This window comes from Hippoglossus stenolepis, chromosome 2, assembly GCF_022539355.2.
Source record: "Hippoglossus stenolepis isolate QCI-W04-F060 chromosome 2, HSTE1.2, whole genome shotgun sequence".
Lineage (NCBI taxonomy): Eukaryota > Metazoa > Chordata > Actinopteri > Pleuronectiformes > Pleuronectidae > Hippoglossus > Hippoglossus stenolepis.
Genome location: NC_061484.1, coordinates 8,053,618 through 8,079,834, shown reverse-complemented (window position 1 = coordinate 8,079,834; position 26,217 = coordinate 8,053,618). Strand labels below are relative to the sequence as shown.

The 26,217-nt window shown below is 40.2% G+C and overlaps 2 protein-coding genes across 2 annotated transcripts in view; one reads left to right on the top strand and one right to left on the bottom strand.

Moving 5' to 3' along the window:
• Nucleotides 1–187: 187 nt before the first annotated feature.
• Nucleotides 188–9,455, bottom strand: tmc5 (transmembrane channel like 5). The gene is made up of 21 exons (XM_047338241.1): nt 9,382–9,455; nt 8,599–8,831; nt 8,343–8,420; nt 7,901–8,017; nt 7,684–7,786; nt 6,713–6,794; nt 6,335–6,595; nt 6,017–6,159; nt 5,704–5,848; nt 5,400–5,552; nt 4,882–5,048; nt 4,384–4,459; nt 4,201–4,298; nt 4,030–4,125; nt 3,809–3,884; nt 3,159–3,292; nt 2,778–2,951; nt 2,016–2,094; nt 1,761–1,853; nt 1,384–1,669; nt 188–1,335 (listed from the first exon to the last, which is right to left on the bottom strand). Exons 1-21 carry the CDS (start codon nt 9,453–9,455, stop codon nt 1,106–1,108), a joined length of 2,898 nt encoding a protein of 965 aa, XP_047194197.1. The 3' UTR covers nt 188–1,105.
• A 1,850-nt stretch (nt 9,456–11,305) lies between these two features.
• nomo (nodal modulator) overlaps nt 11,306–26,217 on the top strand; it is a 28,934-nt gene continuing 14,022 nt past the window's right edge. Inside the window, 29 exon segments of the mRNA XM_035168943.2 lie at nt 11,306–11,461; nt 12,952–13,216; nt 13,379–13,527; nt 13,685–13,840; nt 13,927–14,012; nt 14,094–14,239; nt 14,321–14,468; nt 14,766–14,948; nt 15,127–15,272; nt 16,308–16,422; nt 16,790–16,887; nt 17,928–18,111; nt 18,203–18,333; nt 18,560–18,715; nt 18,810–18,888; nt 19,003–19,191; nt 20,073–20,125; nt 20,127–20,292; nt 20,858–20,947; nt 21,027–21,072; nt 21,452–21,552; nt 21,895–22,001; nt 22,122–22,194; nt 23,377–23,529; nt 23,817–23,954; nt 25,077–25,166; nt 25,281–25,386; nt 25,501–25,651; nt 25,768–25,945. Of these exon segments, the coding sequence (XP_035024834.2) occupies nt 11,446–11,461; nt 12,952–13,216; nt 13,379–13,527; nt 13,685–13,840; nt 13,927–14,012; nt 14,094–14,239; nt 14,321–14,468; nt 14,766–14,948; nt 15,127–15,272; nt 16,308–16,422; nt 16,790–16,887; nt 17,928–18,111; nt 18,203–18,333; nt 18,560–18,715; nt 18,810–18,888; nt 19,003–19,191; nt 20,073–20,125; nt 20,127–20,292; nt 20,858–20,947; nt 21,027–21,072; nt 21,452–21,552; nt 21,895–22,001; nt 22,122–22,194; nt 23,377–23,529; nt 23,817–23,954; nt 25,077–25,166; nt 25,281–25,386; nt 25,501–25,651; nt 25,768–25,945 (3,699 nt within the window). The 5' untranslated portion in view covers nt 11,306–11,445.

The following is a 26,217-nucleotide window of genomic DNA, read 5'->3' as shown; positions in this document are numbered from 1 at the left end:
GTTGTGGAGTGTAAGTGTGCATATGTGAGAGGTTATGGAAAACTGTATATTGTTTTATTCTTGGATACTTCATGTCTGTTACTTTTGTGCAACAAAATTCAAATGAGCATTTGTGTTACACCTGCATTAAACATATCAATGATTAGAGACGTGTAGCATGGAGGGCAACATGAACACTTGATTCGAATGAAGGTTTGTTTCTGCCTTTATTGGAGGAAAATAAATACTCAATGTCATCAAAATTAGTATTTTAGACAAATACAGTGAATATTGTTACTTACAATTAAGATTCTACTTTCTACTGTTTGGACGGGCATTGATTTTTATCACTGTTTTTGGTGGATGTCTGTAGTGGTGGAAGAGATATTCATATATTATTCCGTGAGTTTAAGTAACAATACTACTCTAAACCTATGTAACCAAAACTGTAGTAAAGTAAAAGTACAGTTATCAGCAAAATTAAAAAAAATTATAATAATAAAAGTGAACACTCTGCAATTGGACGTTGATATTTGGAACAGAGTTATTTTTCTAAATGTATATGGATCTTTGATTTTGACTCATCAGACTGATGACTATCAGTTCCTCTTAACATCTGATCTGTGGTGTTGCTGAACATTACCTACAGAGGGCAGTATTGTCTCAGCAGACTTTCACTTTTGCCTTTCTTTCATTAGTATCAAGAGATAATCTACATTTCGCAGGAAATATCTAAATATATAGTGTTAACTGTTTATGTTTATGGTACAGAAATTACATTAGAAATGGCACTAAATCAGACCTTGTGAGTTAATGTTGGTACTTATTTGTTATAAAGACTTACACCGACAGAGAAATTTACTATTAAAATATATCTTTAAAAAAAGTTGTATAAAGAGGTGAACCTGCACTCTCTCATAGCTCTGCTACTGGAACTGTATTTGTTCTTTTGAAAACACAGCAGGATTTATTTCAGTGCATTTCTGGAGAAATCCCCCCATCTTTTGACTGATGCTAAATTATAACATGACAAGACGGATTTCAGTCAACTTAAAGAAAATCTTTCCTGTTACTCTTTTCTCTTCAAGTCCTCTCCATATGGTAAGATAATTGCAGACCCCTTAGTTCAGTAACCGTCATCAAATTCGTTCCCGGCCTGCTGCCGGGCCAACATGGCCTGAATGAGAGCACTGGAGCCTGGGGGGGCTGGGTTTTGTGGCTGAGCAGGGAGCCATTGGCTCCTGTTCTCTTCCTCAGCTCTCTGCCTGGCTTGCATGACTTGCATCATAACATTTGACACAGAAGATGTTGGGTCCCCCGTGTCATCTATCCTGTCCTCCTCTGCTCTTTGTCTGGCTTGTCTCGCCTGCATGACAGCATCAGAGCTGTTGTCCCTCTCTTGACCCTCTGCCCTCTGCCTGGCCTGCATGGCCTGTGTGAGGGCACCGGAGGATGGCAGGTGTTTATCAGACATCTGGTACACATCGTCAACCAGGTTGTCAGCTCTCTGCCGGGCCAACATGGCCTGCATCAGGGCACTGGAGGTGGACATGTCGGAGGGAACCGGCACTCCACCATCGCTGCGTCTTTCTTCTTCCTCTTCGAAATGCTGGCGAGCAAGGAAAGCCTGAAACATGGCATTCGAGCTGGACTGACCGCCTGAGGAGTGGACATCTGAACGTCGTTTGGGCTGAAGGACAGAGGAAAATATTCAGTGAGGCTGAAGGCAAATCTCAGGGTGAAGGGCGGTTAGGTAGCATGAGACACATTTCACAGCAAACCTTTTTTTGATTCTTCTGTTTAGGTTTTTTAGTAGGCTGAGATTTCTGGAGGTTCTGGAGCTTGTCTAACAAGAACGACTTGTCTTTTCCCTCCTGGCCAGAGAAAATGAAAGAGGAAAAACAGAAAAATAGCGGGAAATTAAATAAACAGACGTTTACTAAAATACGGATTTCAAGTACAACTAAGGTTGTGTCTTATTCCCCAAGGGAAACAAAACAAACTAAATAAATTAACGGATGTCAATCAAAACTTACATTAACAATCTGCTGTCTCAGTAGACCAATCAACTCCTTGCGGCCCTGACTGACTTGCCAGAACATGTATATGATGACCCTGGGCAATAAAACAAAACATGATTATGACACAAAGATGGAAAAATGTTACTGAACAAACACAAGTAGCAGTGTTCCAGTCTCTATTGGTCTGTCATAGTCAAATAATCTAAATAAATGAACTACAACATTGTGACTGCTGGGTATGGGGAAGTTTCCATGGAGCCCCATATTTACTGTGCATGACTGATTCACTGATGTGACCAACTGCTTAATGTCCTGACAAGCCTGTTTTAGATTCAATGATGTGAAACTTTTACTGGTCTGGACCTATCAGGTCACTACAGTATTACATACACAACACCCTTCATTGTCTATTGTGTTGATATAACTGCCTCGGTGAATTAACATCAACAAATATAATTAGGATTCCTATTAAAGCAAAACACATTCATTTGATGGATTATCATAAACATTTTGTTCATGGAACCCAGAGGAAGAATCCTAAAGAATTTGGTGGTTCCCTTCCTTATAGCGCCACCAAGAGGCTGACTTTTTAAATCTAAACTTTGGTTTATGACCAAATACCTGCAAAACTAATGTCATTCCTATCAGCCTCAGCTAGGCTTTGTGTTAAGTGTTTGCTTTTCTTTGGTGTTTGCTTTGGTCTGCAGGTCCAATAATAATTGAAAAACATGCAACAAGAAGCACACACAGAACACATCCCTTGCACGATGCACTTACAGGATGATGAGTGTGATAAGAAAATAGAAGATCTCACTCCTGATGACATTTTGGTAGATCCAGACCACCCAGTGAGAACCAGGGATTTCCTCCAGATCATCTATCCAGACGCCAACCACGCTGAAGGTGTTGTTGAGTCCCCGAAAAGGACCACACTGCTCCGAGGGAGTCAGACTGCAGAGCAGGACGAAACAAAAGGTTGGACTTTGGAGGGATTTGTTCACTGGTGAAGAATACAGCACGTATCAAAGACTGGTATTATTGAGGTTTTGTTACTATTTTCCTCAGAAGGTAATGATCTTTAAGAAATATTTTTCTGTAACAAGCTGCTAATGTTCGATAAAGGTTATATTGCTGTCTAAATAGGTCACGTCCTCATACCTCCAGGCAGTGTATGCAACCATGGACAAGGCTCCCACGAAGAAAGGGAAGAAGAGGAGGGCGATGAAGGTTGTTTGCATCTGAGCTGCCCTGCCTGTTCGCCTTGGAGGCTGGCAGTTCTGGGTCAGGCTGACCTGAGGAAGCACAAAAAAAAATAAAACATGAACAAACAATTGAAATAACTTGGTGAAGTTTCCCAAACTACGAGCTCATGTCCCTTTTCACTCCAGAACAGAAAACAGGAGAATCTCATCAGAGCTTTTGAATAGCATTGCTTGGAAGGTCATTCAGCATGTTCATGAAACATTCAGCAACACCAGATCAGGCCTGGGTCAAATTACATAGTCACAAAGAAGTCATTTACTTTTCCACAAATCATTGATCTCGAATGTGGCCTGGGAAAGTACAATGCAACAGGCAGCTTAACAATTCAAAATCCTGCCTGTCTTTTCCACAATGCAAAATAAAGCACGCAGTGAATATAATGAAAGGATTTGAATTAATTATTGACCCAGGTGCACAAAAGTAACACGAGCCGCTCCGGAGCATGGAGCTGCTCAGACAAAGCTGGCATTGCTACTGCTGATGGCAGCGTGTCAACATGTCTGTTCAGTGTACAGAGTGACCAAACCTCATGAACCTGCATTTACCTTCTTCAGGTAAAACAAAATGAACAACTTGACAATCTGGATGGCAGGCAGCAGAGGAGAGAAGTAGATCCCAACCCTATGGAGAGAAAATGGCGGGTACAACAACTTTTAATAGGATATTTGCACTTTGGCCGAGAGAAAAAACACGATACTCTATTATAATACAACTGTGCCACCAGATAATGTGTCCAATTAAGCAAGTGTTAATGAGTTGCTCTTACCAGGCAAGTGTCTGTGCATATATGAGTTCAAGGACATTTCTGGCTATGTCGAACTCGGGGACCCCCAGACGTGGTAGTAATGTGGTCCCAATTACGCTGTAATAAAGAGATGATGAGTATAATTTCACATCCGTGGTTATATGTGCTTTAAACTCAATTTGTGTTACTTACTTGCTGAGAAACTCTCCAAAGAAAGATCCCAACATCAGGAAGAAGAAGTCAAAAATGACCAGACGGTACAAAGCCTGTCCTACCATGGACTCCCAACACTGCAGGGAGCACATTGGGTGGGAGATATGGTGAAATATATCGGTTATAAAAAGACAATGCCGTCTTATTTCATGCCAAACATACCGAAAAATTCGTAGCCACCACGTTCATCCAGTAATAACACAAGACACCCAGAATGGACATCCTGAGTAGGACATTTCTGTTAGTGGAAAAAGAGAAAGATTTATATTTAATGTTTCAATAGATCAGCACCAAATATGAAGCCAGAGCTATATTTCACTTACCAGAACCTGTAACTCAACTAACACCCACATCTAGTTTATTTAAACTGTGCAAAGATGTGTTAAAAACACTGTGTATTTATGGTTAGTCCAACAAATATGCTGGTACATAATCACTTGTAACATGGCAACATATAGATTTTATGCCTTTTATACATTGTATATAAACTAGATTTTGGCTACCACATTAATATTGAGTATCTTCACAAAGAGCCAGGCTAACTGTTTATGCCTGTTTTCAGTTTTTATACTAAACTAACAAAATAAACCTATTCCTTAGTCTTATGTGGTTTGATTCATGTAGGCCAATGGATTTGGAACCGGAGGTATGCTATCTGACCTGACCACCAGAGCGTAGATCTGTCTCCGCTGGCTGGAGTAGTGCTCAAACTTGTAGAAGAGTGAGTAGAAGAGCGGGACGACCATATTCATCAGAGACACCACAAAGGGAACCAGGAGAGTCTCTGCCTCCTGCAGCAGAGACCAGCTGGCAGCATCAGTTGCTCGCTATAAAGACAACAGCTGGAGGTCAGATCAAGATAGGTTACAATGAAATGAATCACACCCTAGTGCTGCTGGTAAATGACTTGACACGTCACTTTCAATAAGTCAAAAGTTTATGATGCTGATACAGTCAAAATCCTTTACTATGCCATAAAGTATTATCATGTGCTGTTCATCTACATATGGGATCCTTGACTGCGCAGGCAAGGACATTTTTCTTTGAATACTTGTTTTTAATGTAACAACACTAATCAAATTTTCCCATTTGATATTCTCTATAGTCTATTTTCCACAGCAAAAAAAGTATATCCCAATTTAACAATCCGACAAATTATTCAATCTTGACTTGTGTACCTGCTGTTCATATTGGCAGAGGTAGTAAATGCTGGCTCCGCAGCCAACAGCTAAGCCAGTGGAGAGGAGCCAGGAACCAAGATAAACCCCCAAGTGCTTCAGTTTTTCAGAGAGGGTTAGCAGCTCCCTCTGGGCCTTCTCCGACAAAGACTCCTGGAGAGATGGCAAGAGGACAAACATGGCGATGAAATATTATGAGACGCGTGATGCGCCTGCAAAAATGGAATTAATCTCTTAAAAGTTAACTGTCTGAAAGCCTAATGTGAGTATATCATTTGCCGTTTTGAGTTGCAGTAATAGTCACCTTGAGTTGGACACAGAGGTTGTTCTTGCGCTGTTTCACTGCTCTCTCATTGGTTACACTAAAATCCCAGCTGCACAGAAGCTGCCATGCGCCACTTGAAGCTGGTGATGCTAGTACATAGTTTGTCCTAAAGGAGCTTGCCATGCTGCATGAGGTTAAACAGAGATTGGAAAAAGAAAGGAACAGCCATTAAAACATTTTTGGAATTAAACTACAACAAAACAAGGAGAAAAAGTGGGGAAAGTGAAGATAAATGCTGGCGGCTGCCACAGTCGTGGAGACACGGGGGGTTCTCAAAGCTATCTGAACTGACCTGAAAATAAGTGCAATACCACACAGCACCATGTAGACCGTAATGGTGAAGAAATAGGCCAGCTGCATGTTGTAGTCCACCAGACCCACAAGTGTTTCATTGCTGTAGCCACCGTAGTACATGACAGTATTGGTGAAGTAACCCTGGAGAGACCAAAATGCAGTGGAAACAACCAGTAATCTATCTGCAGTGGGAGGAGTTCAACGTCAATCAAATATTAAAACACAAGAGCATTAAAAGAGACCAAGTTGGATTTTGCTAGTTTTTAAAGCTGTGGCTTTACAAGAGGTAGCTGGTTTGATCAGAGCCTCCACTTACAGCTCCAGTCAGTATCTCCAGTCCTCTGAAGCTCACGTTTGGAGGTATGTTGGGTAAGGGGTCGTAAACAAGCAGCGGGATGGTGATGAAGCCAAAGTTGACCAGGAAGGAGAAGATGTTGAACATGAGCAGCCACTTGAGGAACACGAAATAGGAGAGGACACTGGTGCCAAACTTGCCACCAATCTCTTTCATGATGCCTTGCCACAGCTCCAGGGTCTGCCTGGCTGACCGTATACTGTAGCCACACCTGCGGAAAAACTGAGAAAACAGCCTGTAACATGTATGACATGTAAGGATGGGCCATGAATCACATTCTTTAATGAGTTGTTTGCATTTTGTCACAGCTTATTGTTTTATGAACGATGAATCACTCACCAGTGACACACTCTCAGAGCAATCTGCAAAACATGTGAACTGGCGAGATTGCTTGGAGGACTTGAACGCCATTACTTGGCTCCTGTAAAGATAATTAATAAAGTCCTCTTGTAAGATATTGACACATTAATCCTATAAAACAAGATCTGCAACACAAGACAGCAACCGTTGAGTTTGCAATCATTACCTCCACCAAGGAGGTTTAAATTTCACCCGTCTGTTTTGTTTTTTTATCAGCATTTGTCTGTTAGTTAGTTTGCAAGATTATCCAAGAACTGCTTATTTGTCAGTAAGGTTATGCAAAAACTACTTCACTGATTTTCACTTGGTGGAGGGGAGATTGAGATTATGACAAAACACGAATAACTAATTTAAATTATCAGACAATTTCTGTTTTGTTTTTTTATAAATCATTACTGTGAGAACTAAACAGTCATGTCTACGACTGTTTGGCCTTGGCAGAGGTATGCGCTCTAAAGTGCCATAAAAGTTTCTATAGATCTTGTTGAAACAAGAGAGCAGTGTGTTTATGTGTGTGTGTGTCTGTGTGTGTGTGTGTGTGTCTATCTATAGTTATGAGGTTATTTTTTTTCAATACCATCATTGTGAGGACATTTTGACATTGTGGGGACATTTTGGCTGGTCCTCACAAATTCAAAGGGCTGTTTGAGTGTTAAGACTTGGTTTCAGGGTTAGGGTTAGAATTAGGTTTAGGTTAGGGGTCATATTTGTGATGGTTAAGGTTAGGGTAAGGGTCTAGTGAATGCATTATGTCAATGAGTGTCTTCACAAGTATAGAGAGATGTGCATGTGTGTGTGTGTGTGTGTGTGTTCGCATAGATCTCTTCCTCCTGTGATCTATTGCAACATCCTGAAGCCAAGAGGGTGAGGGAGTAATGTTGAACTTAGTCCCTTGAATGACACTGACAAAGAAGTTTATTACCTTTGACTGCTTGTTATTCAAAACCCACCTGATATGTTTCTTTTCCTCAAAGCTCATTGGAAGATCCTGGATAGCTCGGATTCGGTCTCGTGTTGACATTGCAACAAGGTCCTTGACCAGGTTCTGTTCCTCTGTGACACACACGACCGACAAGAAAGTCCTTAACAAGCAACAGCAACCGTCCAGAACGCAGGCCGGGTGACAAACTCCACAGGAATAACACGACACCTGTCACGGGCTCTTACCATTCTCCATCTCGTTCCTGATGGCGTCCTCTGTGAACGCTACATGGGTAGGATCAATGCCGGGAAACATGCTCATCCTCCGCTCTGTGATTCCCCTCCATCTCAGTGTCATGTTGCCTGGGTTGAATACAAAGATGAAGGTTTGCTTTTCAGATTAAGATAACATTTACCAACAAAAATGTATTTCTAATTCCATCTTTCCTCCCTTCTTCCTTGTCATTTGTTGTTGTTAGGCCTCCATCAATAAATACTCAGTTTACTGATTGATAATGAATAGTTCAACTTGAACTTCACATTCACTTTAAATCATTGTCTAATTTCACAACTTTTTGTGTCCATAGCGATACCATAGAAACAGTGTGAGAGCCGACAGCAATGTTTATGAGACTATGACAGTCAAAGGAAGCTAATATCTACAGAATGGGATTAGTTTAACAATTACCTGACATTGAAGAAGGAAGTCGAACTGATGGCGCGCGATCATACTGAGAGTCAGGGTTGACCTGAAATGTGCTGTGGTCTGAAAAATAAAAGTGAGGAGGAAATAGAGTGGAAAGTATCAACAGAGGTGTCACTTAGCAACACTTCAAGGAACAGAACTGCAGTGTCACCTGACAGACTCACAAGTTGTGCCCTCTGCAATACAGACAGCCTTATGTACACAAAGGTTTAAAGTCAGAAGTGGATTGTCCACTTACTGAGGTCATGATGCTGTGAAGGGCCCCCAGGGCGCGCTGAAATGAGGCCCATGGGGATGCTCTCTATCCCCCTCCAGCTCTCCCCCTGCCAGCCCCTCCAGGGCACTCTGGCTGAAGCCTCATTACCGCCCGTCATGTGACTCATGTAGCCGTCATGTGTCTCTGCCCTGTCACCCTGCCAGGCCGGGTCATCCCTAGGATAGGGGTTAGTATGGCGGGATTTGTTTGAATACCTATAGAGGCCACACGGAGTAGATAATGTTTTAAGTTAAAAACAGACGGCTTATTAATGAACTCGTACACTATATGTGTTTATGATAAAAAAGATGGGGGTTAACAGTTCAAAAACGAAAGTCGAAATTCAGATAATGATTTCATGATATAGGTTATCTGTAATTAGATATGACTGCTTCGGAGGCGATGTCTTTACAATGTGATAAGATATATAATGTTCTACAAGGAAGAGTTGGATTAAGTTTGTGAGTAGACATGAATGACTAATGCACTAATGCTTTTGTTTCTTAAATGTATTTAAACGTTTTTTTTTAAAGAATATTTACACTCTTTAGTCCTAAGAACAAAAGTGATCGAAACAAGCTTTATTCTGGAATAAAACCAGTGTAAATACTAAATCCAGCTGCATGTTCCTAATGGACTGTTCATTCTTTTATGGTACAGTATATGGCTTCTGACCAAAAGTACAAACAACACACAGCACTCAGTCAAACACAGTAATTGATGATTAAATATTTGTTTTTTTCAGGTGATTATATGAGCACAAACCTTCTATCAACTTCCAGCGTCTCGCTGTCATGATAAGCAGCGTTGAAAAATCCACCGTTGCTGTAACTTGTCATGAGATCCTTGTAGAGTTGATCCTCTTTTCTTCTTTTTCTTCTTCAGCTGCTCTTCAATATGTTGACGTGTCTATAGTCCGGTTGCAATAACAGACGCTGACCATGAGTAATATAACAGTATTCGCTTGATTACATAATGTAATAAAGACTTCAGATGCCAGCTATGTGAACTCTGATGAAACTCAAACAAGCGGCATCACACGTAGAGGCTAAGTGGCTCTGTGTCCTCAAGAGTGACAGCTACATTGTCGGGGGGGAAGCATAATAGTGTCATTTAATCTCTTGGTCCCATCCTCATCTGTTCATCATTAATTCATTCAGTAGGTTTGGTTTCGTAACATGGCTCTATGGCTCTCAAACAGAAACACTGAACGAAAATGTATAATCTCATAAAGTAGGGACTACTAATATATGAGAGTCTACAACCAATAGATTATATACATTAAAAAAATCCCATGACATTGTATTCAAATAATTCTGCGTACCTGGTGTGGAAGTAGCTCCTTCTATCAATCCTGGTAGATTGAGCCTGAGGAGTGTGAGTCAGCCTGAGAGCCACAGTCCGAAAGGGAGAAAGAGAGAGAGGAAGAACTGTGTGACTACCAGGAAGTGAGTGCTAAAGTCCACTCCTCCTATATACAACAGGTAAATCTCATGTGGTCACTTTGTGATGTGACACGAATAATTAAACCCCTAAGGCTATAATCTAATTGCCATTCTTATTAAGATTCAAGTATTCAAGGGTCCGTGGTCAATCGACTGTAGAGGCTGCACCTCTGCTGCTGCTTACCGACTTAATTTATACAGACAGACGGACAAATGAATAACAATTAAATTAATGAATTAATATATAAAAACATAAAGGTTATTGATACTATTGAGCATTAATACCCAAGTTCATATATGGGTTATTGTTACTTTGGTATGTTAATATGCAGGTTATTGATACTGATGATCGTTGATATCCAGGTTATAGATACAATGGTAAGTTAAAATCCAGGTTATTGATACTGTTGATCATTGATTTCCAAGTTATAAATACTTCGATTTTTTTTTTTTTTATGTCAATCATTAATATCCAGGTTATTGATACACTGGTACATTAATATCCAGGTTTTTTTTTTAAAATGTTGATCATTAATATACCGCTTCAGAATAATATGGTCCATCAATATCTTGGTTACTGATACTTTATGTATGTTGATACACCGGAGCATTAATATACAGGCTACTGTTGATTGTTGATATAATATCCAGGTTACTAATATTTTGTTTTGTCAATATCCAGATTATGGATACTTTGATGATTTAGGTTATTGTTACTTTTGTATGTTAATATCCAGATCATTGATACACAGAAATTGACGTTTTGGTACTTTAATATCTGTTATTTTGTTGATGATTTATTCCAAAGTTATTTATTTGTTGGTATGTTAATATGCAGGTGATTGTACTATTTTATGTTAATACCCAGGTTATTGATACTTAAGCATGTTGATATCTAGACTATTTATATTGGTACTTTCATATACAGGGTTTTGTTGATGATTGGTATAAAAGTTATTTATACTTTTTCACATTGACATTACGTTTGATCATTTGGAATATAAACATCGGTTGTTGATAATAATATTTCCCATACTTCTATTCTGCAATAATAATAGGATGTAATATTTTTTTATTCATTCACTCTCTGTGCATCTTTCAAGTTTTCCAACTTGCGCTAAATTGATCTAGATTAAATTTTCCAGGGTAGTTCTTAAAAGTATCAATCGTGGTAAAATACAACAATAAAAGAATGAGATAAGGAGGGATACTTACCACAGGCTGTGGAGGTGACGCGTGTTGGAGCTGCGGTCACATTCAGGAAGTGATCTGTGTTGTCTTCCTGACAGATCCCAATGGACCAGGTCTGCTAGCTTCACTGTCCGCTAACTGTGATATTACAGCATTAACAACACTAATAACTGTTCTCCCGGAGGAGGAAACGATGGAGGTCGACTCAGGTAAACATGGAGTTAGTGTGATGTGTGTTTCTATTGTTGTTCTCACTAATAAGTTCATTAAAACTAAACTACTTCAACATTAGCTGCGAGGCTAATAATGCTAGCCTCCAACTTTCGGATCGAACAGCTTCTAACAACAGGCGGACAACTCTGACCTACGACTTTTAATAAAGTTTCTAAATGACCTTTAGATAAGCACAAGTATGAGAGTACACCGAGTTTCGTTTGTTGGTCTGTGTCTGTGTCTGTTGACCGTGTTCAAACTTCCCTCTGTGTGTTTGAACTCGCTCAGTCTGCTCTTTTCGTTGCTGTAGTTGATGCTGAACACTTCAAAACAAGGGAGACACGTTTCTTTAGTCCCGATCAGTGTTTGTTTCCCACACAGGAAACCTACAGAGCAACTGTCACTGGCAACACACTGACTCCTTGTGTGTTGTAATGTCACAGCTCGGTTGCGATGTGTGTGTTGGAAACTATTGATTCATCCAAAACACACATTTCCCTGTGATTTCTCGTGATAAGTTACAGAGAAGGCAAGAAAATCACAGGGAATGAATGATTGTCCGGTCCTCAGCACGTACGGCTGCATGCTGTGTGATTATAGACCCACTGGGATTCAACTTGTGATTTAATCCACTTGTGATATGAGCTGGTTGAAAGTACCCCCAATAATACAGATGTTCTCTGTCACACACGAGATAATATAGATCAGTAGGGAATCAAATAATGAATGACAAAAGTCCCTCTTTTGGAACTTGTATAACTTTGTACTCTAAACCGTCTTCATCCAGAAAATGTCTTGCTCATCAGGCAAAGATGAACTACTTGAATCAAATTATTCAAAGGCGTGGAACCAGAGTAATTAGAAATTATGGAGCATAGCTCTGGATCACAAATTGAAAAGGCATATTCTGGTTTGGAATAAATGAGTAAAACTGGTATGATTTTTTTCAACTACCGTGCATTAAACATGGAGTACATTTGGTTCTAAATCAGGGCTGTTGCTAGCTGTTGTTGTTATTTTACATTAATTTGCAGATTTTTTAAATGTTTGTTAATCGATTGATTGTTTTGTCTACAAAGAAAATAGTGAAAAGAAATGCTTTTTGGGATCATGAAATATAATTTCATGATCCCAAATATAAAATTTCACTATTATATATGGCAGACAAAGGCATCAAATTCCCACATTTGAGAAGCTAGACCCAGGATCTTTAATGGAAGAATGACTCAAACAATTAATTAATTATCAAAAAAGCTGCACATTAATACATTTTTAGTCAACTAAGTGATTGATTAGTTCATTTGATTGATTGATGGAATGATTGATTTGAATTGCCCTCAAATTTGTAGCATCTGCCACTGCATTCAGTCATTTACTTCATCTGTCAGTTTGAACCATATTGGAACTGTTGACTAAATGGTAGCCTAAATTATCAAACATTTTGTCACCTTTGTAAGATCTAATCATGTTTATTCACCTCTTCAAGTGTTCTACACTGATCGTGGCGGAAGAGTCGCCAGTAACCCACTGCTGGACCAGCTCCCCAGCTACCAGTCCCTGTTGTACCGCAGGAAGTCCTCGACCAGTACGAACAAGCGAAAGGGCAGCACTAGAACTCGGCTCAGCTCCTCCAGTAGCGGGAAATGGGGCATGAGCACGGTCAGCAGACAGGATGAGAAGCAGAAGGCACAGACGGAGCAGAGACCCATCAGGGAACTGGCCAAGACCATGGCTGAGAAACGTAGAAACAAGTAGGAAAGAAACTATTATACCGTCTCTACAAAGTCAATGTTGAACATATCGGTTCTGTTTTTAAAGTGACTGGAATGGTTCATGAATCACTAATTTCAAAAGGTTGCCTGTAGTCTGCTAAGTTCTCAACAAGCGATGCATTTGACTGTGTAACCTGTCAGGACGCAGCAGCTGGAGGAGGCTCGGGATCTCAGCAGCTTGATACAGTGGAAGCAAAACACCCGCAGGAAGCTGAGGAAGCTGAGGGATGATGCCAAAGACTGGCTGAGCTCCCTGCAGCTCTGGAGGGGAGACATCCACCTGATAGAGGGTGAGAGATGAGTAACGATGGTGTCACTGTCAGAAAACTGTATCTAACCTCAGAGACATTTATTGATTTCTATTCGGGATGGTCATAATGATGAAATACTCCGAAAGTGGACAAACTTTGGTTTTGTTGTTCAGTTTTATGTCCTCCTTTCCTTCAGGGATGTTTGGCACAGGGATCTTGTCTTACTTCTCCTTCCTGCGCTTCCTGGTCATGCTCAACTTGATCATCTTTCTGCTCATGTTCAGCTTTGTAATGTTGCCCATCATCATCGCCTCCCATGCTTCAGGGAACACCACCTACAACCAGAATGATGGTGAGAAGATACTAGTGTATTAACACCTGGAGCACAAACTGAGCATAAACTGTTCTCAAACATACAAAATAACTGTTTCCATACAGGCAGTGTGTGCAGTGTGTATCCAAGCAGTGCTCGACGAGGCCTGGTTATCTTTCATGAGCACATAACAGATCTGCTGTCTGGTGGAGTAAGTCCTTATGTTTTACATCTAACAGTCTCTGGAGAAAAACAGTTGTTTCCTCACTCACTCACTGTGCCTCATCTACAGGGCTTTCTGGAACAGACCTATCTTTTCTACGGCTACTACAAGGTGGACAAAATCCTCTTCCCAAAAGCCACTTATAATTTGCCACTAGCCTACCTGTTGGCCACTATAGCGTACCTGTTCCTCAGCCTCATCTGGATCGTTAAAAGGTACTGATAAGACCAAAATCATGACACGAATACATTTATTTGAACAATCAGGTTGTGGCAGTATGCTCTTCTCTCCTCAAGGTCGGCCACAGGATTCAAACGTAGCCTGGTTCAGGATGAGGATCGCTTTCAGAGTTTTTGCAACAAGATCTTTGCCGGCTGGGACTTCTGCATCACCAACGAGAATGCTGCGCGGCTGAAGAGGAGCAGTCTGCTCTATGAGCTCAGGGTTAGTCGATCGCATTAGAGAGGGCAGAAGTGGTCATTTGCACTGCTGAGAGAAGCTCGGTTTTAATCTGGATAATAAACTTGTTTTTGCATTGATACATGTAACCCAGTGCAACCTACAGCTGTTTCTTACTATGATCTAGATATTGGTTACTATTCAATAAGATTTTCATGTCTCTTCTTGGAGATCTCTTTTTTTATTTGGATCTTTTCAAAAAGCTCTTCTCAGTTGAGTAGACTGATGCAGTATTCTTTGTTCAGAAATGTGTTCCATCTCATTTTAAAATCATATCTGCAGACGGATTTGGAAGAAGAGAGGATCAAGCAGAAAATAGCGGATCGCACACGCAAAGAGAAGTGTCGGATTTACCTGATCCGCCTCATCCTCAACCTCTTTGTCATCGGAGTATTGGCCGGTTGCTTCTATAGCATTTATGTAGCCACCATCTTCTCCCAGGAAGCACAACCGAATAATACAAAGGTAATGGAATCCAATCAAACTCTAATGGTCTAGTTTTTTTGTTATATTTTTCACACTAATATTGTCTTTTTTTATACCTTTGATCTGTTGACAGAAAAGACTGATGGTTATTTCTGTTAGTTTAATTTAGTTCGATATCAGTAGGCATCAAATCAATGTAATTTATTCTCTTTTGCAGGAGAATTTCATTGTGGATCTCATCTATGAGTATCTGCCCTCAATAGTTATCACCTTGGCCAACTTCATCACCCCCCTTCTCTTCTCCGTCATCATCAATTTCGAGGACTACTCCCCGGCCTTCGAGATCCGCTTCACTCTCATGAGGTGGACCAGATTTCCATTTATTGACCACTTACTTTTAATTGATGGTGAATTGCATTAGGATACAAACACTATGATGAGGAAAAGTTATTATATTTGAAAATGGGAGCTTATCATCTAAAAGATGAAACACTCTAAATAGCAGAACTGCCAGTCAAGTTTATTTATATATTCATTTCATAAAAAAATACATGAGTAAAAATACACAATATAACATGACTAAAAATAATTACAGATGAAAATATATAAACTACGTAGATATTACAGATATAATATCATAAAACAGACAAAGAATGGCACTCGGTGGAACACATACCTCCACCAAGGCCCAACAGTCCCCTTAAGAAATTAATTTACATTCACTACAAATGGATTTTATTTGGATAGGAATTAAATTTCACACACTCATAAATATCAGTCCCCTATGCCTGATTTGTATTCATCAAGATCCATGAATTATTCTCTGGGAAATCAGTGAAAATGTAGAAAAACACTATCTCACAATGTTCAAGAAAGAAAAAAACATTCCAGGATCCCCTCCATGATCCAGATCAGCACCAAAATGTAATGGTCATGTCCCACCTCTCAACAAAATGTCATGGAAATCGGTTGTATGGTATTTGTGTAATCCTGCTAACTAACACAAAAACAAATACAGACGAAAACTAAACCTCCCTGATGAACATTTAAAAAAGAATAAAACAGTAAAAACAAATAAGATTAAAAAAACAACAACAATACATTACAATATAATATAACAAGGAAATGACAACATTATTGATTATTGATTCAAAAATGGAGGGTTATTCTTTAATCACACACTAATCTTTCTTTCTTTTTAAAGAAGATAGTTTTGTAGAAGAACTAGTAGAGTGGAAGATAATTCCAGAGAGTGGCTCCATAGGGACTTAAGGCACCACAGGCTAATTTAAATGTTATTCTAGGTGAAGTGAGGAGACCTTTACCTGTGAAACCAATGGCTGAAAATTGCTGCCCTTTTTTCCCTTCTTTCCTCTCTTTCTCTTCCCTCCTTCTCAGGTGTGTTTTCATGCGGTTGACCAGTATTGGGGTGCTGCTCTTCTCTCTCTGGTCTCAGATTACTAAATGTACGGAGGATCCCTGCATCTGTGGCTACAACCATGTGCTTTATTCTGTAAGTCATTTTCTGTTATTCCAGTACAGAACTCTGTGGTTTCTTGTCGTAATCTGCAGGTGCCAGTGCAAACTCCCTTTTATCTCCCTGTCAACAGTAGCTCAAAGCTCAATGATTTAAGAGGGTTTTAAACTATGAAGAGTTAATTTTAGAGTATTAATCATTTACGCCTCTTTACATTTACATTAGTCAGAGTGTATTTACCCATTTTATTTTGATACGGTAGCTTTTCAGTGGTAAGTGAGCCCTGTATTTATTCAGTCATTTGTCACCCATTTTTGTTTTCAACACATTGATGTATATCATTGCACATATGGTGTAAAATCTCTCTGTTTGTCCCTCTGTGTGTCCTGGCTATGTTCCACAGTGCTGGGAGACCCGTGTGGGACAGGAGATGTACAAACTCACCATCTTTGACTTCATTATTATTGTCACAGTCACCATCTTTGTGGAGTTTCCCAGAAAGTAAGTCCTTGCGTTCCCACAGTATAAAAAAGAATCATCATGTTTATAATCAAAGCTAAAAAACCTCTGTTATTCTGATTCTGTGCACAAATGTCATTTAAAAGAGGCTTTAGATGCGTTCTTGTGTTGTCCGTCTGTCTGTCCATCCCATTCTTGTGAACACGATTTCTCAAGAACGAAGGAATTTTCTTGAAGTTACAAACATTCTTTTGGACTCAAAGATGAATTGATGAGATTTTGGTGGTTTAAGGTCAAGGGTCAAGGTCATGCGACCCTACAAAGCCCTTTTTTACCTCGAGAACTTGTTATCTTAAAGGTTCAGTGTGTAGAATTTAGTGACTAGTGGTGAAGTTGTATGTTGCAGCTGAATACCCCTCACCCAGCCTTCCAAACAGAGAGAACCTGTTGTAGCCTTCAGTTGTCATAAAAACTCAAAAGGTGTTTAGTTTGTCATGTCTGGACTACTGTAAAAAAAACATGGCGGCCTTTGTAGAGAGGACTCAGTCCCGGTATAAATATAAAGGGCCCATTCTAGGGTCAAGAAAAAAACAATTTGTACAATTTAGATGAAACACACACTAGTGAAAACATCACTGGGATCTTTTAATATTCAGTTTCTGCCAATAGATCCCTTTTATCTAAATCTTACACACTGAACCTTTTTAAGAGCAACAAAAGAGAATCCTTTCATATTTGTCACAAATGGATCCACGGATTAACGGATTCGATTTGTGTGGACAATGGTCAAAATTCAAGGTTACACTGGCCTCACAAAACATGCTTTGGCTTCTTCAACAAGATATCTCAAGTCTGCCTTTTAGGAGATTTTTCACTTTAACTAAAATATTAAGAGATTAGTGATCACAGTGACCTTATATGAGTCTGGAAGAAAATACATCATACACTGATACTGCACTGGTTGGCAGAGGCTTACAACTTCAGGGTGGTAATACCCTTTTTTTTCTTTTGCTGAACTTCCTGTTCCGTGTTCTTCAGTCATATCTATTATCAATGTCCTTGCATTTCCCTGTGCTACTCAGGCTGATAGTGAACCACTGGGAATGTGGCCTGACTAAGTGGTGGGGCCAGCAGGAGTTTGCCATTCCTCAGAATGTGCTCGAGATCGTCTACGGTCAAACAATATGCTGGATCGGCACGTTCTACTGCCCGATGCTGCCTGCCATCTGCACCATCAAATACTTTTTCATCTTCTACATTAAGAAGGTGATTTTTGCCTCTAATATATATATTTACATGGTTAAAACCAGGAATACAGCTTTTGATAACCTGTTCCCTTTCTCCGTTTTATTCAAAGGTATCACTGATAAATAATTGCAGACCAGCCACACGTCCATTTCGGGCTTCTCGCTCCAACTTCTTCTTCCTTGGCGTGCTGCTGATCGGTCTAGCTCTGGCCTGTCTGCCCGTCACTGTCAGTGTAGCACAGTGAGTAATGACCATATTAAGTTTTAACTTCAGTCTCTGAGGCTTTAATAGAACCTCAAGAGCTAGTAATGACATCAGAGGTCAGTGTTTATGTGATGAGTTTCACTTTTAATATAAATTTCTTTCTTCTGCATATCAGTAAATTGATAAAAGTAGAATCATTCATTAGTATTGCTGATGTATTCTCTTGGCATCTACACATATTCACCCTTCCCTGTTTCCCTAGAATAAACTGTTCCCAGGCCTGTGGACCATTTGTTAATTATACCACCTCCTGGGAGGTGCTGACAACAACGGTCAAGGAGTTACCTGATGGAGCTCGGACCCTGCTCCTCACTCTCTCATCAGAGGCCTTTGCTGTCTCCTTCTTTGTTGTTACGTGGTAGGTTTCAGTCACAACCTTCAGCTTTTAGCAACAGTTGTTTTTGTCTCTGTCTGGTTATATTGTTTTAACAAAATGTCTGTTTTGTCTGCAGTTTGGCCATGTTTTATGTGATCGCGTTAGCTGGAGCTCACAAGAGAGTTATCAATCAGCTAAGGGAGCAGCTCGCCATGGTAACGTTACACAAGAATACAACAATTTATTTTCAGAAGATCGCCAAGCCATGTCATCATTAGTAATCTCATCTGTTGTTGAAACTTCTATCTGTGTGTCATTTTGTTTTCCAGGACGGTCGAGACAAACGTTTCCTGATCCAGAAGCTGTGCCAGGCCCAGCGAATCTCATCCGTCGTATCTCCGGTGTCCAACTCTCGGCGCCGCAGCAGCAGCAGCAGCCCAAGCTACCACACCAGCTTCTCCAACAATTTCAATGAAGCCCTGTTCCTCGCAAACTCACCTCCAGACTCCTCCACACATGTGTAAAAGACTTTACATTGCACAGCAGATGCAGGACTGGACAGATGTACTGAAATGGGGAAAAAAGCCTTATTGAAAAAAATATTTTAAATGTTTTTTATTGTGAAAACACTACAGCTTGAGAGCTTCTGTGGACCAGCTGGCATTAATGCGTCATGCCTTTTCAGTGATCTTCTCTTGACAATTATAAAATTATTAAGAAACTGCAGTGCTAAGTATTTTTAAACCAAAACCATCTTTGGCAGTCAGAGGTTTTTAGGTTTTTTGTGGTGTTTTTCCTTTCCTTCTTTTTTACTTAACGTTCTCTCCCATCATTTCCTTCTGAGAAGGACTTGATTACTTTAACCACTGGAGTTTGAAAAAAACATTCTCAATTTCATGCACTTTAAAAGTATTAACACTAGTATTTTCTTACTTGTACATCTTGTGTGTTTACGTACTATGCATTTATCGTATGTCTTTTGTGTTTTTGAATCTAACATTTTTATCGATATTATTTGATCTAAGGTTGCATGATTGGAATAATTGGTACATTTCACAACACTAAACTGTATCAAACATTCTGCAGTCAGTTTTTGTAGTTTTTGTAGCTCTAACATAACTTGGATTGTTGGGTGTGTCAGTAATAGTAGTAGTTTTAGGTCGATTTGGGGTAAATATGCTTAGTTTTTGTTAGGTACCTTTTATATGACTTTCTTGAATGTGTGAGTATTTACATAAAATAAAATAAATGTTGAAATGAGTTGAATAACTGCGTTTAGCTCATTTTTGCCTTGGCTCCCTCCTTCTCTTTTCCACCCTGGCTGTCAAGTCGCAGCACCTCCGGCCCGGCAGGGGTCGCTGCCGCCGCTCAGCGCCCCTCCTCGGTCGGACAGTGACAGGAGCTCAGCTGCTGCGGAACCAGAGGAACGTGCTGTGGCTCCGGGCTCCTGACACACACCGAACATGTTGCGAGTTACAGTCCGGGCCGACATGGGCTCCCTGTGGGTGCTGTTCTGCATCATCTACTCCCAGTGCTGGACCGTGTCCTCGGATGTCATCGTCGTGGCCTGCGGCGGCTTCGTGAAGTCCGACGTTGAGATCAACTACTCGCTGATCGAGGTGAGAGTGCAAACGTCCCGGCTAGCAGCGAGCTAACGGCTAGCGGTTTACCGTGGCGAGCTAAAGGTTAGGTGCAGGCTGGCGGTTCACTTGAATGAATGACGCGTTGGATAAAATAACCATTAAACCACTATATGTCAACTCATTGAGCTTTTTGCAGCTAGTAGACATGCGTCAAAGGTTTTATACGACATTTAGCTGCTTGCTATTTAGCTAATTCGTGTGTTTTTCTGCTGGCAGTCACGGTGGAATGAAAACCCCTCAGGTTAATCAATAGTCAACATGAGTGTTTCACATGGCTGCTCGTACTTCTTAAGCCCGTGGGTGTGGGCGAGGAAGACGTTAAGTGCTGGTCATCAGTGCTAATCCCTGCTCATTCACAGGCTCCCACTGATTCGCCATTTGGTGTAATTAGTGGAAAGAGCTAAATCCCAGAAAGACTGCTCCTCATGTTGATGATGGCTGATACACGTGTGGCCATTTAATTTAGAAGTCAACACTGACTAGTCTTCCAGCATTTAATGAATTATAGTATGATCAACCTTGTGTCCTCTTTCATTCACAGATTAAACTGTACACAAAACAAGGATCCTTGAAATATCAAACAGATTGTGCTCCCATCAATGGCTACTTCATGATCCCACTCTACGACAAGGTACGGTGATCATTAACTCCAGTATTTTCATGCTCAGACCCGGTTCCTGATTTTAATCCCTGTCTATCTTTTTATGCAGGGGGACTTTGTTTTGAAGATTGAACCTCCTCTTGGGTGGAGCTTTGGTAAGACGATCACAGCTGCACCCTCACAATTCACACACTTTTAAGCTGCTTTCAGACTGAACCCCGGATAATCTGCGGACATCCTCTGGAGGGGCTGTGTGTGAGAATGCCAAACTTAAAAATATATAGTTTTTAAGTGATAAGGGCCGGCACTGGTGTTACACCTGTCTCCTGCCTGCTGCGCCACCTCTCACCTTTCCACTTAAGAGATTTGAGATGCATGTAAGGCAAACTCCAAAGAAAGTCCCGACCTAATTGTGCGAATATTCTCCAGAGTTCATGTCTGAAAATCACTTTTAATAATGCCAGCTGTTGCTAGAGGTTGTTTGCATCATCTATGGACTCTTCTACATGTCTGTACATTTTTAAATCTCACCAGAGCCTACCAGTGTCGACCTCCATGTGGATGGAGTTAGTGACATCTGCACCAAAGAGGAAGACATCAACTTCTTTTTCACCGGCTTTTCAGTCTTAGGAACGGTGAGATGTTTTCGGAGTTTCTTCCCCTTTATCTTGACTTGAAGACCATTAAAAATAATCTGTACAAAAAAGGGTGGTTAAATCGCAACAATTTCGCTGATGTCTAAAAGTCTTGCAGCTTCATGCATTGTAAAAAAAAAAAAGGCTCCAGTGTTTGACAGAATCAGTCCCTCACACATACATCAGCTTTCCAGGTCTTTCAGTTCTTATTTACACACCAAATATAGCTGTTCTGATAGTGTATCCAACTTTCTACAAGCCTTTTCTTGCTCTTTCTTATCACAAATTATCTCTTACTATTGTGTCACGTGTTTACCTCTTAATGTGCTGTGTCTCGTTCAGGTGCTGAGTAAGGGCCATCTCCTGGGCCCGGCCGGAGTAGAAGTCAAACTGAGCCGAGAGGGAACAGCAGAGAAACTCCAGAGTGTTGTCACACAGCCTGGAGGAAAGTAAGTGACTTTCACCTTTCTGTCCAATTGATGTACACGGGTGTTTCTGCAGTAAAAAATCTAAAAATTGAAATTGTGTCATGTTTTAAGACCTTTCTTTTGTTTGGTCTTGCTAAACAGGTATACCTTCCTCAAAGTACTTCCTGGAATTTATGACATCACAGCTTCCCATCCCTCTTGGTCTCTGGAGCAGGTTAGTGTATTTGTTTCAGGTATTCCCATTGCGACAAAAGTTTTTTGGGGTGCTGCTGGATGCCATTGTTTTAAGGAGTGTTTGGCTTCTTGTCAGTTTTATCATTTACCTGAGCTCTACTATCCAAATGTGATCTATAGAATAAATCTTTAGGATGTTCATCTGTAATTCCAGCAAACATTCACCAATTTAAATATATAGTTTTAGTCTTTGTTGAATATTCAATTTCCAACAGGTGACACAAGAGTCAAGTGAAAGTAATTTTTATTACTAAGTTTTCATGTTGTGGAAAATATTTTTTAACCTCTTAACAACTCTTATTTTTGTGCTTAAGTCCTGAGAAATTATTACACCAAAATTAAAAGGTTACTGTTCTTTAACCCCTTTAGTTTACAGTCATAACCCATGTCTCTTTTAAATGGTAACTCTTTATATTTTAAAACCAATACAGCCAATGGTGTTTGAAAGATACTGAGCCAAAGCTACAGAGGCAGTTATCTGGTAAAAAAAATAAAAAAGTATTACCAAATAACCAAATTGTTTTGGTTTATAAAAGGGAATATTAGTCTTTTTTATGATGAGAAAACTTTGAAGCCATCTGAATTGATTCTGTGTCAGCAGCTGTTGCAGTGATACAGAATTAGGAGAAGTTCAGTGTGGCCAAAGTCTCCCACTGGTGGGACTATATTCTAAAAGGTTAAGAGAATATTAAGAAATTAACTTTTATATCCACTGGTGTTTCCCCAGTTAGAAATTAATCACAGCCAGATTTCTGTTGTCATTGGTCATACACAGAAAGAATGAAAAACTACTGTAGAGGATACAAATTAAACTTAAATTAACTACCTCATTATGATGATTTCAACTGAGATTAGTAAAATCAGACCCATGTGTGTAATTTTTACCCTCAGTCTTTAATAACACTCTGCTGGCTGCCAAAATATCACAGTCTCCGTCTGACCAGTGTCAGTACTGTAGAGAATGCACAATCTCAGTGGTCTTTTTAATTTGGCATCACCTTGGTATAGAAAAGTCATTATCCACCCATTATCCCTGTCAGGTTAGCAGGTTTTAAAAGTCATAATCTAATGTACTCCTGCAGTAATTAACTTGCTCATGACCCTGTCATTATTCCGACCCTTTGCTGTAACGTTCGTTGTGACCCCTGCCTTCCTCCGATAGAGCACAACCTCGGTGCACGTCTCCAATGCCAATGCCCTGGCCGCCGACCATCTGGTGGTTGGAGGCTACGACGTCTCGGGGGAGGTCCGCAGTGATGGAGAGCCCATGAAAGAGGTCACCTTCCTGCTGTACTCGGCCGCAGTCAGGAGAGAGGTAAAAGCATTAATATAGAAACTGAGGAGATGAATTAGATGAAGTCGTCATACTGCTTCTCTAATCTATCCTTTATTGTTTTCATTTCTACTGCTCTTTGTCTTTCTCAACTATCATAGAATCTAGTTTTTTTCGAAACAGCCAAAGTCAGGATTTTATTCTCAGTAGAATATCAGAGTGTAATGATTTTGATGTTTTGTTTTTTAACTAGAGAATACCCTTTTAGTTTAGATAATAGTGATGATAAGTGTTGATGGACTGAGTGGATTGTGTGTTGTGATTTGAAGGATGTTACTGGCTGCAACATGACCCCAGTGGAAGGGGCAGATTCTGGGGACAGCTCCCTGGTCTACCTGTGCAGCGCTCTGTCCAGAGAAGATGGCACCTTCGTCTTCCCCTCTCTGGCCAGCGGAGAGTACACTGTGGTGAGTTTTTTTTAATGAGATAAAAGTAACCTGGCTTACCTGCAGGAATTATGTCCTGTGAGTCTCTCATGCTTCGGTTAGGCCTCTGTTTGCACCTTCCTCAGTTCACTTTAATTTACCACATACTCATGTTGGAGGACGGTTCTACATCATTGTGTAAAGTTTAAGTCCATAATGTTGGTGGGAGTTTTTAATTCAGCAGTGAAATGGCACATCTCGCAACTACCACTATAATCTTGTCCAAAGACAAAGTACCTCTTAAAGATAGCCATTTTTTTTTTTACAGTAGCCCAAACTGGACAAACTAAACACCTTTTGAGTTTTAATGACAACTGACAGCTACCACATGTTCTCTTTCATGTTTAGAAGGGGAGGGTGAGGTGAAGGCTATTCAGCTGCAACATGAAACTTCACCACCAGGTCTCACTAAATTCTACACACTGAACCTTTAATGTAAAACTACAGAAAAACTTGACCAAAGACAGAATCAACTAGAATCCCCTCAGTAATAGAGCTGTCAATTGTCCTCTATAATCCCATTGAAATTTCATTCCTTATCATTTTTAGTATTCAAATTATAAAACGTTTTAATGATTTGGAATACAATTTATCTAAGTAAATATAATATATATTACAAATACATATCTTTACACAATTTAATCTATTATAACTTTAAAAAAAATATTATTAGAAGTATATTTGACTCCTGAAATTCAATCAAGCCACACCAAATTCCACACACCCATAAATATATATATACTTTTTTCATTAATATCCATGAATTATTCTTTGAGTAATCAAGGAAAATATCATAAAATGTCATAATGTTAAAGAAAGTGAAAACAATTGCAAGCACCCTCTGATCCACACCAACGTTTCATGGATTCTTTCTTGACCCATACCGCATCCTTCCACCAAGTTTTTTTGGAAATCTCCTCGGTAACTTTTGTTTAATCATGCTAACAAACAAACAGACATGGGTGAAAGCATAACCTCAGTGGCAGATGTAAAACATTTATTTGATTTCATGAAACTCCAACTTCATCCTGCACACTGCATTGAGAAGGACTCCGTCTCTCTCACACGTTTCTAATTCTGCTTCTGCGAACTTCTTCCCTTCAGGTGCCATTCTACAGAGGAGAAAGAATTACATTTGATGTTGCACCGTCCAGGATGAATTTCAAGGTTGAGCACAACAGTTTGAAGCTCGAGGTGAAGCATAACATTATCTCCATCCATCATGTTTTGTTTGAACATTTAAACAGTTAGATTTAATATCAGGCATGTAAATCCACCTTGACATGCTGTCTCTGTCGCTCCTCTCAGCCAATCTTCCGAGTCATGGGCTTCTCCGTGACAGGCCGAGTTCTCAACAGTATCGAAGGGGAGGGTGTAACAGACGCTGCAGTGTCCCTCAACAACAACATCAGAGGTAACAGTACAATAGGACTCCACACTAACAAAGCAACAATTAAACAACTTGAAAATCGTGGAAGTGCATTAAGTGTTTTTAACTGTAAACACATTTCTCACTCTGTCCTTGCAGTCATCAGCAAGGAGGATGGTTCTTTCCGGCTGGAGAACATGACAGCTGGTACCTACACCATACGTGTAAACAAGGAGCTGATGTTCTTTGAGCCAATCACAGTGAAGATTGCCCCCAACACGCCTCAACTTCCTGACATCATCACAGCAGGGTATTTAATTTTATGAAAATATCGAATTATATATTGTTTAATTTATTGCAGAAATTAAGCTTCAGTGCTGTCAGTTTGCCACATTGCTAAACAAGCCGTGTTTTGTCCCACACCAGGTTCAGTGTGTGTGGCCAGATCTCCATCAGCCGCCTGCCTGAGGGCATGAAGCAGCAGGGTCGCTACAAGGTCACGCTGACACAGCAGGACCAGGACAAGACGTCCAGCCGGACCATCGAGTCCGACCCTCAGGGGGCTTTCTGCTTCCAGGCCAAACCTGGAGACTACAGCGTCCATGTAAGACTCTAATACCGGCTACAGTTAACAGTACTGATTGTTGCTGAGATTCTAGGATGACATTCTCTGAATTAAAACCTTAAATAACATATCATTTCAAATTAGGCTACATCTGTAGACACTGATGAAATGGACAAGAGGCTGAGCTGTAGCTCTTTGTATATTCAGCTCTAGAATAATTTAAATATTATGCTATATGGTTTTAAGGCTGCATTGGCAGAGAAGTAACTGATTCCAGTGTGTATGAAGTAGTATTAGAAACACTTGGTTTT